This window comes from Coffea arabica, chromosome 1c (genome assembly GCF_036785885.1).
Source record: "Coffea arabica cultivar ET-39 chromosome 1c, Coffea Arabica ET-39 HiFi, whole genome shotgun sequence".
Lineage (NCBI taxonomy): Eukaryota > Viridiplantae > Streptophyta > Magnoliopsida > Gentianales > Rubiaceae > Coffea > Coffea arabica.
In genome coordinates, this window is record NC_092310.1 from 43,088,746 (window position 1) to 43,104,179 (window position 15,434).

General features: G+C 33.2%; 1 protein-coding gene across 1 annotated transcript; it reads left to right on the top strand.

Moving 5' to 3' along the window:
• The first annotated feature begins 8,601 nt into the window (after nt 1–8,601).
• Nucleotides 8,602–14,400, top strand: LOC113714788 (probable 2-oxoglutarate-dependent dioxygenase AOP1). The gene is made up of 3 exons (XM_027239203.2): nt 8,602–9,067; nt 9,256–9,577; nt 13,942–14,400. The coding sequence occupies exons 1-3, from the start codon at nt 8,697–8,699 to the stop codon at nt 14,188–14,190; spliced, it is 942 nt and encodes a 313-aa protein (XP_027095004.2). The 5' UTR covers nt 8,602–8,696; the 3' UTR covers nt 14,191–14,400.
• The last annotated feature ends 1,034 nt before the right edge of the window (nt 14,401–15,434 follow it).

Genomic DNA, 15,434 nt, shown 5'->3' on the forward strand with positions numbered 1-15,434 from the left:
ACCTCCAACGGTTGATACTTCATTCTGGTGAATTTTAGATTTTGGTTATGTTTTTTGGGTGGCGTGGCATGTGTCCCAAAAAAACAAGGAGATCTAATTTCTATGCATCAGAAGATTCTGACAGTTACGAGTTTTTCGTTTTAGGTAGAGTTTTTGAAAATCACACATGGCGAGACAGTCCTGAGAATGGGATGAAATATGGTGATTTTACCACTTGGTTGCCTCAATGGTTAGGGTTAGAGTTCACAGAAGGGGATCCCAAATTGTAAGTGGTGGTGAGAAGAAATCTTGCAAAGGGAGATGGTGAATTGAGGCACCTTCTCACAAGTCAACTGGAGGTTAGACTCGGGGTAACTACACATGTTCATTTGCTGATTGAATCAATTTAGTGTCAGAGCTGTATTGATTCGGGTGTGTAGTTAGGCACCAAGGTACTTGGTGGGAAAAGGTAAATGGAGTTTTTGAATGGTTTGCTGTGTTTGTTAAAAGAAATATTCGTCAAGGTGGAGATTTGTTAGGAAATTGGTTTAATTTCTTTTAGTCAAAATTCCTGTTTGGTGTGGGAAGTAACTAGTTTCCTAATTGGATTTAGTTACTTGAAATAGTAGTCAAGTAAAGCCCTATTTAGCTAGAATTAGATACTTTCTTCTACTCTATATGAGTTTAAGAAATATTATTGGTTTCCAATTGTTATTTGATTTTTTGACAGTAATGTTCTCTATAAATAGGTGGGTTGGCATACTATACAAGAGACACACAAGGAGACACATGGGGCATCATGTAGCCTTATGCATGGGGTGTGAGAGAGGGTTCTTGGGAGATGAGAGATGGTATACAAGGGTTGAGTTTGGATTCAAGTTGTATTCTTGTATAGAGTTTTCCTCTCATAATAAAGAATAGGTTTCTCTCCGTGGATGTAGGCTCAATTGTGGAGCCGAACCACGTTAAATATTGTGTGTCATCTATCTTTCATGCTTATGGATTATTTGCTATTAAATTGTTGTGCACTTGATGTCTCAATACTTGTTTGTTCCGCGCCTGGATCCTAACAGTATTTTAGCTTCTAATTTCTTCCATCGTCACTGCCTTGTGGTATTGGAGGAAAATCAATCCTGGGTACACAAAGCACTTATCATCTATGCCGAGTAGGATTACAAATGATTCGAACCGCTGCTCTCGAGTCAAAACTTGACTCAAACTTGATCAATATCGAGCTCAAGTTGAACTTAAATTGGCCAAATCGAAATCGAGTTCAAAATGTTAAACTCGTACCTCGCGAGCTCCAGAGTATATATATATTTTTATTTTTATTTTAATAGTAAAATTACATATACACATCCTAAATATTTTATTATTTATTAAGAAAAAATATTATTTTATTTATTTATTTTTAAAATAAAAATGATTTTTTTTATTTTTCGACCTCGAGCTCGAATTGGCAACTCGTCGAACTCGAGCTCGAGTTCAAGTTTGACAAGGTTCGACTCGACTAGTCCAAATCTCGATTTGACTCGGATCGTTTACGACCCTGAGTACATAAGCACTTATCTATCCCAGCCATGGCTACTGCCACATTCTTGCGTAGGAAAATAGAATGAAGGAAAAGGTAATATGAGTGACATTTTTCCTTCATTCCTACAATCTTCTGATTTTTCCCCTAAAGTTTATTAGAATGAAAAGCACGTGATTTTTTTTTTTTTTTTTTTTACAAAAATGTAAGTAGAAATGAAAAAGACTAAAAGTGTTAGTTTTCATTTGTAAGGGACCAAAAATCATTTTCATATATTAGGGACATAAAATGTACAAACCAATATATGGGAGCCTATTTGTATGATTTTTTTCATACAAGTATATTTGTGCGGCTGAATATAGAAATGAGTTTTAAAAAAGAACTAATATAGCAACAATTTAGTAAATTTTGTTTTGGATTTAATTTGTCTGAATCATATTTTGTTAAGCTAAATTTGATTAAATGTGTTAGGAAAATATTTCAAAAATTTTTCTACATAAACTTACAATCCACAAGATCTCTTTCATGACAATTTCATATTTTCATTTTTTTTTTGAATCAATGTGATGGAAAAAAAATGAATTATTCAGAAGGTACAAATTTCTTAATGACAAATGTCTCTTATTATTTTTTGGTTTGAATATAATAAGATTTGAATCCATTAAATTTAAATGTTGAACTGAGTTATTAAATAGGTCTAAGACAAATAGGTGCGTGAGACGATGTATGTCGAGAAGATGTACCTATTTCCTTTTCCTGGCCACTAAAGGAGGACCAATTGGGAACAAGGAAGGATTCATGTGTCATTTCTTAAGTCCAAGTAAAGCCATTTTATGTGCCTTTCCAAGAAAGCACAATGACCGATAATTATGGTTTAATAATGGTGGGGTATTCATTAGGAATGCATGTTACGTAATGAATTATTTAATGTTTGTCATTCTGGAAACACGAAAATAAATAATTTTCAATTTGTAGCCTTCATGTTCCCACAGACTTTAATCCTTGAGCTTAGCAATACAAGTTGGTGATATTTTATGGAGATCATGGTGACCTTTTTGTTTTCGTCTCTTATTGCTGCAGGTTAAGATGATTCCGAGATGTTTGATTAATTTTTTTAATTTCTTGTTCTAGTTTAATGGTTAGAGAAGGACTCTAAGTTGGACGGTCAATATTATAGTTTGAATTTTTGGACTTGCATAAGGAGGAGTGGGAGGATATAAGTGAAAAAAGGGAAAATTGTTTTTTAGTTAAAATAAAAAATAGCCTTGATAAATGCAAATCCACTCGAGCGTGAACAGGAAAGTTGGGTTTTACATAAAACCGGTATATTACCTGTTAAACTATGTGGTTTCTTCACATATTAAAAGGATATATCATATATGCATTAGCTCACTCCCCCCCCCCCCCCCCTTCCCCAACAAACAAAAATAAAAAAAGAACCCTCCATGCATTGATATTTTTGAGAACTAAAATAGAACACGGACCCATTGACAACTGGTTCCCCCCCCCCCCCCCCCTCCCCGGTGCCCCCGGCTGCCCACCTTCCACAAAACCCCCCTCTGCATTTATAATTTTAAGAACTAAAATAGAACACGGACCCATTGACAATTGGTTCTATTTCACAATGTCTCCAATGTGTTCTCTAATTCACTAACTAAACTAAATGTGTACTTAGTACTCTAGGCAAAACCTAAAGGACAACTATCAGAGTTGATAAGATGATTAACGAGGAGGTCATTGTCATCGAGAATCAAGAATCAAGAATCGTAATCTCCTAATGAATCTTGGGTTAAATACCAAAAACCTCCCTGTGGTTTGCCTAATGTTCACTTTACCTCCCTATGGTTTGGAAACCTACAATTTGACTCCCTGTCGTTTCAACTAAAGTGTATTTAACGGAATTTCTGTTAGATTTTCACTTTAGGTGAAACGACAGGGAGTTAAATTGTATATTTTCAAACCATAGGGAGGTAAAGTGTACATTTGACAAACCACAGGGGGGTTTTTGGTACTTAACGCAAAACCCTTATAGAGGGGCAATTTTGACATTTTCCTTTCAGACGTTAGTTTAGATGGTTTCCGTTAGACTTTTACTTTAGTTGAAACGATAGGGAGTCAAATTGTAGGTTTCCAAACCATAGGGAGGTAAAGTGAACATTAGGCAAACCACATGGGGGTTTTTGGTATTTAACCCATGAATCTTATACATTTGGATCGACATCAGCAAGTTTTGGCAACATTAGATTTAAAACACGAGTTAGTAGGAATGACAAAGAACTTTAGCTAATTTGGATACCGAACTGTTTAAAAATTTAATTTTCATAGAGCATCATTGGCAATCAACGAGCTTTTTTTTTTTTTTGGTTAGTAAGACTTTGCCCATGAGAATAACTTTCAGGCTAATCATTTAAGGTAAACTACGTTACCTATTATGATTTCACATGGTCATTTACAGCTTTATTGTTCATATTGCCTTGTACTTTTTGCCGGAGTGTGTCTTGAAGATATGGTAATTGGGGCGTGCCTGGCAAGTATGGGTTTGAGATTTAACACTTCCTGTATACTATTGTTGATGCTAGAATCTGTCTGTGAGTTTATGTGAGATATTGTCCGCTTTGGTCCATTGGTCCTTAGGATTTTTGTAGAACTCAAAAAGGTTCACCAAAAATATATAAGAGATATATTTTATAAAAACACTTTATATGGAGAGGATGATAGGGAAGCAATTTACTCACGTACAAGTATGTGTGGGAGAAAGAGGAGTAAATCAACAATATATCATTAATCACACGAAATAACAAGACTCTCAAAGTTTTACTCTTCTCGACAACAATAATAAGATTCTCTATTTGTATATTAGATGACTTGGTAAACAAGTCTTACAACTATAAGAAATTTCTTAATAAAATACTAATTTTTAAACAATAAAACTACCATAACTTGATCCAATATAACTACTAAAAACTTGAATTGACTAAAACACATCTAATTAACAATTTAGAAACTTCTATTTTGTAGGCTTAATTTAGTATGCCAACATTGCCTCCATTAAATCAAACTCTCTTTTGAATCAGGCTTACCATCCTCACTGTCAATAATCTTCTTTGCAAATTCTGCAGACATCAATTTGAACTCTTCATCTTCAAGTTTTTATTGCTAGAATATTCCACGCACCTGGACAAATTCATCTAGTCGCTCAATTCCTTTTTAACTTGCTACAATAATGCACGCATTCGGATAGACTATTTTCGTCACACAATTTGATGACAACTCACTTTGTGATTCTAATAATCATAGCTTAACTGACATGATTCTTCTCCAATCATTGTTATAATATCCGCAATAATTTGCCAATTCTCGGACCAATCTTATGATCGAATTCTTCACCAATAACGCACTTCAAGACCAACCTTGTGGTCTAACTCGATCAAATGATTTTTTTACAGAATATTTTGCTCTAACTCTGATAGCGAAAAACACCCAAGACTAACTTCGTAGTCGGGACAATTCTTCAATATTCACAATCACTCCAAGATCAATTTCCTGAATCTAGGGCTCTAACACTAGATGTAGAATCCAAAAAATTCCACCAAAATTTTGTAGGAGATAAATTTAATATAACCAATATATATGGGGTGGATGATAGGGAAGCAATTTACCCACATACAAGTATGTGTGGGAGAAAGAGGAATAAATCAACAATATATCATTAATTACACATAATAAAAAGTCTCTCAAAGTTTCACCCTTATATAATAGGATTAATTTTATATACACTATCACCATTAGATATATGCCACATGTGTAAAATTTGAATTTGAAATCTAAAATTTGCTCATTTGTCATCCATTCAATCGTGATAGTGTATACACTAACAATGTATATAAAATTTAGGGTTATTATCACTTTACCCCCTTAAACTATATCACTACTATTAGTTTACCCCCTAACGTTATCTTTTAGTCACTTTACCCCCATATGTAATTCAACTCAACATATTAAGAAATTGTAGACAAAAATATCCTTTTATTTTATAGCATTACTGTATTGTTGTTATCACTTTATTTGTTTAGATTATAGTGATACAATCACTTTAGTTCTTAACATTATTTTTTAGGCATTTTACCTCATCATTAATCCAATTAGTATGGTCAAAAATTTTTAAATATATTTACCCTTTTTTATATATAACTAAAAATAAAAAAGTTGAAATGGTTATTCTTCCTTTTTTTCACTTTAAGAGATCAAAAAACATAAAAATAAAAGGGTTTTGCTCAAATTTCGTTTTTCACACTTATTAATACTCGAAAAAGAAAAAGAGATGGGAAATAAGGAGACAGAAAATTAGATTTTGCAAAGAAAGAAAATAAAGAAAAGTACAACATTATCGTATTACTTTAAGATTGTCGAGATTAGAATTGAAATTTGGTAGTGAATAGAAAAGTGAAATAATTTTAAAATAATAAAAGTATTCAATTCTTTCTTATTTGTAATTTTTTTAAAAAAAGAATTGAGCTCCCTCTCTCTCTCTCTCTCCCTCTCTCCTTCTCTTCTCCATCTTTCTATTTTTTCAATATTAATAAGATTGCCAAGAAGAAAGAAATGCATTTTTTGACTTTTTTTCTTGATACTAAAAAGGACAAGAGTCACTCTAAATTTTTTATTATTTTTATTATGCAAAGAGGAGGGTATTTGCTTTTAAAGTTTTTAACTTGCTAAGTTGGTTTAATGATAAAATAAATTGCCTAAAAAATAACTCTATGGGATAAATTGATAATGTGACTATAGTTTATGGGGGTAAAGTGATAATTATTTTAAGGGTTAAACATGTCTTTTCACCTTAATTAACAAATTCCGTTAAGTTAAACCATTTGTCTTGGGGGTAAAGTGATTAAAACATAACGTTAAAGGGGTAAAGTTATAATAACCCTAAAATTTACTCTATACAACAATAAGATTCCCTATTTATAAATTAGATGATTTGGCAAATAAGTCTTACGACTACAAGAAATTTTCTAATAAAATACTAAATTCTAAACAATAAAACTACCGTAATTTAACTCTAACAAAACTACTAAAAACTTGACTTGACTAAAACACATCTAAATGACAATTTAGAAACTTCCATTGTAGGCTTGATTTAGTATGGGAATAATTTTGCGCCTCACATGCTAGAGGCGGACCTTTTGCATTATGAACTAGACTCTTTCTTAATTATCAAGGGATGCGGGATGCTCGAAAATTCATAGATGGCCCCATTATGTTTATGCTAGAGTCAATGGTCTGTCGGTTCGTGTGAGATTGAGACATCGTCCGCTTTGGCCCATTGGCTCTCATGATTTTGACCTTTAAAAATGCGCCTCATGTGGTATCGGCAGACCCCTCATTGAGTTAAATTCTTTCTTCGCTATTGACCGATGTAGGATCTTTGACCCTACTCCTTAAGTCACCAACTATATTCTTGCAATTGCAAAAATACATTGTTTCAATATATATTTTGCAGCATCAATGGCTATAGATGAAGATTATTCTTGATGGTGGTGAGGTAAAGCTTGATAGGATGTTCTTCAATGAAATAGATTTTTGCACATATAAGGCCATCCGCATAGATAATATCATAAATCAATCCTAGTTGGTCGCAGTTCCCAGAAATAAAAATGCAATTATTTGTCTCATTAGCTGTCAAGATCCTTTTGCCTTTGTTCGTCTCTGTTATGACCTTTTTTATTTTGTCCATCTCCGCAACAACCTCATATTCCTTATCTATTAAGTACTTTCAAAGCATTTTAATTTCCATGCTTTCGTCTCCAATTGTCAGTGCTGACGAGGACCAACCTGGTTTTTGAGTCTTGTGACCCTTGATGGACCTCCTTGTATTCGTAACAGCTGATTAAATTACCAGTGATAACATGTAATATTCCTGGGAGTTTGCTTGGTTATCCAGGACTTTTTTTTTTTTTTTTTTTTTTTTGCTGACGGAGTGGGTGTCCGGGTCAATGCTTATGGGGCCCGACTAATCCTACTTCGACCTAGGAGGAGAGGCCCCATCCCCCCGAACACGATAACCACAAGATTCGAATTCTTGCGGGCACTGGACACCAACTCCTAAGGAGACTTATTGAGATCAACCAAATTACTCATGAGAAGTAGACAATTTGGTGGGAGGCAAGGGTTGAACCCCTGACCTCCCACCCCACCAGGAGAGGTGGTGACTTCTCCTTGTTCTGGTAAATTTTATGCCCAACATAGATCGATGGGATGGGAACATAAAAAAGGCACATTCACACGGTCTACCCTCAATATACATTGTATGGAAATTTTTTTTTAATATCATGTGAAAAAGTTATTATCCGTATTTTTTTTTTGGTAGGAATATGGTTAGATAGGAAAATGCGTCATCCCCACAATTTTGTCGGACTCTCTCCTTTATAACAAAGAGATACCTCTAAACAAAGTGTTTTTAGACGGATTCAAACTTTGTTTGTCATACTAGGGTCGCAAGTCCCTTCCACTTACTTCGCCCAAAACACCATTGATGATTGATTTTTCGTGGTAAAAGCATTATTGTCATAGTTCCCATCCTGTACATACCGAGCATATTTTCTTCAAGCAAAGTCATGTAATTTAACTATCTATTTTTACCTAATAATATCTTGTCCAGAACGAGCACAGTATGAATATGCAAATACATTACAGGCTTTTGCCAATATTTACATTTCTGTAGAATTTTGGTGAAATATACCCAGCGTCATGGAAGCTTGTCCCCGTGTTAGTCATCGCTTATTGTGAAACTTGAAGGGTGGTTAACATTCTATAAAACGGAAATTAACATTTAGATTATCATTCTTCCTTCCACCCTTAATGCTATCCATTTTGGCCAAATAATCTTCTGAAATCTGATCTATATCACCATCAATTGGCTTTAGCTAATTGCAAACATTGAATAGTTAGGAACATTATCTCATAGGAATCATTGGAAATTAATTAGCACTTTATGTGTCCATAAGACTCGAGTATGACTGCTTAACGAACTCTGAGTTGTGATTGTACATGACATGATTGCCTATAAAACATACCAAAAACATCGTACACTTCACTGTTTCAAAAAACTTCATCAACCACTGCTTCAATAGAAATAAGGAAACCAAAAAAAAAAAAAAAAAAAAGAGGAGGAATTTGTGAGGAAATGGATTCTGAAACCATAAAGCTTCCGGCTATAGATTTCTCCCAACCGGGATTGAAACCAGGAAATCCAGAGTGGGATTCAGTGAAAGGTCAAGTCCGAAAAGCACTTGAAGAATTTGGCTGCTTCGAAGCCATGTATGACAAAATTTCTCTTGAACTTCAGAAATCATTTTTCAAAGCCTTAGAAGAGCTTTTCAACCTCCCTTTGCAGACTAAGCAAAGAAACGCATCTAAGAAGATCTACCATGGCTACATTGGACAATATCCAATTTTTCCACTGTATGAGAGCATGGGTCTTGATGATGCAAACATCCTTGAAAAAGTTGAAAGCTTCACTGATCTCTTATGGCCTGAGGGGAACTCAAATTTCTGGTAAAGATATATTATATATTTGAATCATGTCCTTAATCATTTCTCCTAATATTTACCTCACAAACACATTTAATCCAAAAATGCTATAGTGATATTTTCTTAAAATTTCCAATACAAAAATGAGTTTTCTGTGCACAATTTCATTAAAAAAAAAAAAGTTTCTTGATAAACTCTTACTCAATATGCAGCAAGACTGTGCATTCCTACTCGGAGCAAATCTCAGAATTAGATAAGATTGTGAGAAGGATGATACTGGAGAGCCTAGGTTTAGAGAAATACATGGATGAGCACATGGAATTAACAAATTGCCTTCTTAGAGCTATGAAGTACGAAGGGCCTCAAACAACTGAGACAAAAGTTGGACTACCTGCTCACACTGACAAGAACATCCTATCCATTTTGTGCCAAGATCAAATACGTGGTTTGCAAGTTCTCACAAAAGATGGACATTGGATTGATGTCGAACCCTCTCCAGGCTCCTTCACTGTCATGATTGGAGATGCCCTTTTTGTAAGTATTCCTTAAATTCATACGTGTTTTTGTCATAACAATGGTCATTGATATTTAAATACAAAATATTGCGAAGCAAAAATGACAGAAGAGAAAAGATGAAGAAGTATGTGAAGGAAATTGGTTAATCTACCAAAATAAAGCACTCATCAAAGTGAAGAATTATGGATGAAGCCTTGCGTCCATATCCAAAAGCATTTTGCACTTTTACTAAAGGCCTAAACTTAAGATTACTTATTTGGAGTTGAAAATTAAAATTAACGGTCAACATTTACTGATGTTGAAGTTCAAATATTAGTTCTTTATGATTACTCTGCATTCCAATATCGTGCAACTTTAAATTCTTATATTCCCTCATAAATGGGATTTTAACACTTTATCCCTTAACCTCTAGCGCTTCTGACACTTCATTCTCTGACGTGATTTTTAATACTTTGGGCTATATAAGTTTCTGCGTTAAATCAATTTTCATTACTTCATCCTTAAAATTTGTAAATCAAAAAATTTCTTATGAATCAAGGAAGAATCGTGTTGTTTTTTTCCTGTATTTTCTCAATTTTTCTTTTTGGATTAACCAAAAGAATAACACTTCGAACTAAAGTGATACAAACGCTAAGACTTGGAGTTAAGATGTTAAAAGCCCATTTGTTAACTAAATGATAAAATTCGTTTTTGCATCCAAGTTACTCCACTAGTGTACAGGATTAAGTAACCCCAAAAAAAAAAAAAAAATTCAGGAAACAAAGTGATAAAGCAGTAAATGTAAAGAGGTAAAGGGTTGAGAATCGCCCTCAAAACTTTTGAATTGTTACATACAGAATTCATGCATTTCGATCAATTATTTCTTCACTTGCAATTACGAAGTTCAACATTGATGTAGAAGAAGTTTATTGAATGGGCAAATTACAATTTACTCCCTGGTGGTTTAGTATTTTATTACATAACCTCTCTGTGGTTTCAAAAGTTATATATAACCCCCTCATAATTTGAATTAAAATGTCAAAATGACAGAATTTGCAATCCATAACCGAATCAACTAAACTATCAAAATACTCTTATGTAAAATTAAAAATTATTTATTAACCACAGGGAGTTAATGTATATATATTGCAAACTACAAGGGGGTTATATGATAAACTATTAAGGTATAAGGGGGTTATATGATAAAATAGAAAATTATATGGGGTTAGACTGTCATATATATTATGTTTATATATTTTGATCGCTTAAGTCGTTTTAGTTTTTAAACAAGGGTAATTTTGACTTTTTCATAGTTTTATTACGGATGATCATTTCCATTATCTTGACAATTTAATCCAAATTATGAGAGGATTATATATGGTTTTTAAAACTAAAGGGGGTTATGTGAAAATTAGCTATACCACGGGGGGTAAAGTGTAATTTATCCTTATTGAATCAATAAAACTAAAAACATGATCTTAGCTACAGAAAAATTAAATGAAATAAATAAATCAGCATTACATAGATTACATGTGTTTGTCTGATAGATGCCCCAGTAAATAATGATTAAGAGGGATTGGGATTCTACACACGGTCCAGAACTCCAGATGTGTTCAAATTGGAAGGATGCAATTAATTATGGGATGCAACTGTCAGTGAATGACAAAATTCGTAATCAAATTATTTTCCACGGTACAAGGATTTCAATCATCTTTTGCTGTTGGTTCTATACTTTTCTGTTTTTCCCTAATATATTGTCAATTTTATTGATTTTAATTGACCAAAAAAGAACATTAGAAGCTAAAGTGTAACAGGCACTAAAGATTAGGGGTAAAGGGTAAAGTGTAAATAACCTTTGTTTATTGAAAACCAGATTTGGCTTTTTCCTTATTAATTACATCTTTTGATTTGAACGTTAGTATTAGGGGTTTAGTAAATCAAAAAATAGTTAGAAAATAAAGCGATAGACAGACTAAGTGTTAATGAGGTAGAGTGTAAAACTCCTCCAACAAATTCAAAAGTGGAAACAAATTTCAAGCATCTAGGCCAGTTACATTTTTCTTGCATTTAAATGTTTCAATCATGTACTAAAAAATAGAAATAAAAAGGAAAGCGTGGTCTTAGCCACATAATAGTTAAATAAAGTAAATGAACCAACATTAGACAAATTACTATAGCCTTGTCTAACGTATGCCGAATCAATACTAATTAAGAGATGTCCAAGTATTAGCGTTTTGGAAAAGTAAAGTTAAATAAAAAAGTGTGTAAATGTGGATATATGCATTTATACAAGTTGTATGTTATAAACCAATTCACAATCGGCATGGATTAGGAAGTACCAAAAATTTTTTAAAAAGTTAAATAAAATTTTGGGATTTGAAAATTGACACTAGAAGCTCAAGCTTAAACATTTTGCTTAAGCGGCCACCCGCCCCGCGGGGGGCTAATAGGGAGGGGGTTGGGGTGGAGACGAGGGGAATTTTTTCCCCCCCGCTTAGAAATGGGGTGGGGGTGGGGGAGTCTACTCCCGCCCCGCCACCCGCTTTAAAAAATAAAAATATATAAAAATATATGTATATGATTATATAATATATAATTTAATTAGTTATAAACTTATAATAATGATATTATTAGTTATATGTATTATATAATGTATATTAGTATATGTAATATAATTGATATTATCAATTATACTAATAATTATATATGTGTACTAATACAAATTATTAATTGGTTATACTAAATTTGCTAATGCATTTATACTAAATCCCTAATTACATTTAATACAATAACATTATTTCTCAAAAAAAAGCACAAGCACAATAATGAATAAGTGATTGTATTTGTGCAAAAGTGAAGACTTAACTATTTTAGTTGTATTTATTTCATCATGTTAGATTGTATTCAAATAACTTTTGTTTGGGGGAGGAGGGATGGGTTGGGCGGTACAGGGGGAGGGAGTGTAAGCGTGAAGTCTCGGGTTCGAGTCCTCTTACTTACACTAAAAATAAAAAAAACTTTTGTTTGATTGTTTTTATAAGTTTCAACATGAAATTACAATGAATAATAATTTGGTGATGTGTTGATATTTTAGTATTTGATTATTTACTAAAATTTAACTATCATAAAATTATATAACAAATTTTTATTAACCCCACGGAGCACCCGCGGAGGAAGTGGGGCGGGGCGGGGACGGGATGGGGGACGGGGCGGAGGCAGGGGGAATTTATAGGCAGCGGGACGGGAGATGGGGGAGAGGTCCCCCGCCCCAACCCCACCCCGTTGCCATCCTTTTTTGCTCAACAACTTGAAAGTTACCCTAAAAAAGAAATTACCTTTTTCGAAAAAAAAGTTGGTTCTCAAAGCAAAGTTCCATTTTCAAAGCTTTAAAGAATTAAAACCTTTTTTGGAATTTCAGATCATGAAGCTCAAAATGAAAGTTAAAAAGAAATCATAAAATAACTTCTAGCTTGTTATAAGCTATAATTGTTTGATGGGTAAATTACATATAATCCCCCTTGTAGTTTCGTCTATAGCCAATGATCCCCCAATGTTTCAAAATGTTCACTTCACCCCATATGGTTTTTTGTAAAGTGAAAATTTGAAAAATAACCTATGTTATGTCATTAATTGAAATATTAATAGTTCCCCTACTTAAATGCTAAATCAATCGACCTCTTAATTATATAAAAGTGTAGGAGAACTATGTAGATAAATGTAAAAACCATAGGGGTGATAAAGTGGATATTTATACAAATCATAAAGGAGTTACATGGATATTAAGATTTGACCACATGCGCTTTTAGAGTGCATTTGACATAAATGTTGTAACTGATTGTACATTGTATCTATTTTCCACTTTATATAAGACCATAAGGGAGTTATGTGGTTATTTTGAAACTTTAGAGGGATCATCTGGCATTATATAAAATTACAGGAGAGTTATAAATAATTTACAAATAGTGATTGATTAATGGAAATGTGATGGGTGGAACTAAATAAATGTAATACATTTATAGAAATTATTTTTATTAAAATTGACATCACATTTTCACAATTCATCTAAAATTTTTGTGAAATTGTCTGGGTGGAAAGTTATGTGGAACTGGTTTGTAGATATCTAGTGGATGATGGAATTATGTAATAGTGTTTGCTACCCAGGAATGAATAATTGGAGAAGTTTAGATATATTTTTTATGGTGGAGACTCCAACTTTTACAAGAAAAGAAAAGAAAGAGATGGAAGGACTTGAAAGTCAAACGAATGATCTTAAGTATTCCTATAAAAAAAAAAATCAATAAACAATTAGTGCCTTTCCCAACGATAAAATGATTGTATTTTCATCAATTTAATGTATACCAACATAATTAATGACCACTCTTATTTTTCTTCTTTTTTGGCAGGCATGGACAAATGGCCGATTGCACTGTCCTTTTCACCGGGTGATGATGACTGGAAATATAGCAAGGTACTCAGCTGGTATATTTTCAATGCCAAAAGCAGGGTATATAATAAAAGCCCCAGAAGAACTGGTAGATGAAGAGCACCCCTTGCTATTCAAGCCATTTGATAATGTTGAATTCCTCTCATTCCTCCGCACTGAGGCTGGAAAAGGAGCTCAATTTGCCCTCAAAACCTACAGTGGCATCTAAAATTTAGCAGGGAGGCATGACTTGGCAATTTGTTTGCTAATGCGTGTTGAATCTTTCATTTAGCAAAACTTGCTTTTGATTTTTGAAAAATTCTACGATTGCCATACGGAATCATTCCCTGAATTGCTATAATTGAATGATGGTACTGCTCTGTATTTGTAATAATCGAAATTGTTAGAATCTAAGGGTTGAAAAACCATTTTCTTTTAACTTTTTTCTTATTGAGAAAGTATTAAATAACTAATCTAAACTAGACAAATGCAGAGACTTTGAGGCATGAAAAACACTTTGCTTAAGGCGTTATTTGCCTCTATATTAGACAAATTACCTCTATGATATAATAAAGTCTAAGAACTATCAAATGAAAGGAAAAAAAGTGATTAATTCTGTCAAAGTCCTACTATTTTAAAGAATTGAAGCAACTATCCAAGGCACTATCAAAGGATGTAATCCTTATTGAATAGGTGTATAGGTAGTTAACCATTTTACAGATATGTCTGCTAAATGTAACTGTCATTAACTACCTCTAATCAGAAAGCCTAACTTTCCCACCAAACTTTCCCTCCAAACTAATATTTTGGAACAAGTTTGTTAAGGAAACAAGACAAGGAAGCATATATAGACAATGAGCACTCTATCTTCTTTCAATGTGGGACAATGAATTTCAACTTTCTCGTTACAAACTATTACCAACATTTGTAACATAGGTTCGATGGTCTATAAGAAGTGGGGAGGGGCAGAGGGGATTTAAAACTAAGACCTCTAAATTCTGAGACCTCAACCATAGGTACTAGAATTAATGATGAGAGGCTTTATTTAAAATCAAACACCTGCTATTGAAAGGATTCGGGTTGTACATAAATATAGCAAGTACTCGACTGTTAATCCCATAGGAAAAAATGATCAATTACCAGCGGTTTTCAAATTTCTTTATTATTTAGACTATTTCAAATGCAAGAATTAAATCTACAACTACAAACATGAAATTAAAATAGTAAAATCATGGAATCCCTAACTACTCTTACAATGTATTTACCAGTTAATTGAGTGTTATTATTTTGGCTAAGTTATGATATATTTTCTCAATGTATGTAAAACATACTCTCATAGCCTATAACTAATTCATATCTACTCTCGTGATTATGAAACTGACCATATACTCATTAGTATCTATGAAATTACATAAAATAAACCACCATATTTACAAAGGTATACCCCTACTCTCGTAAGTGTACTTCTTAGAT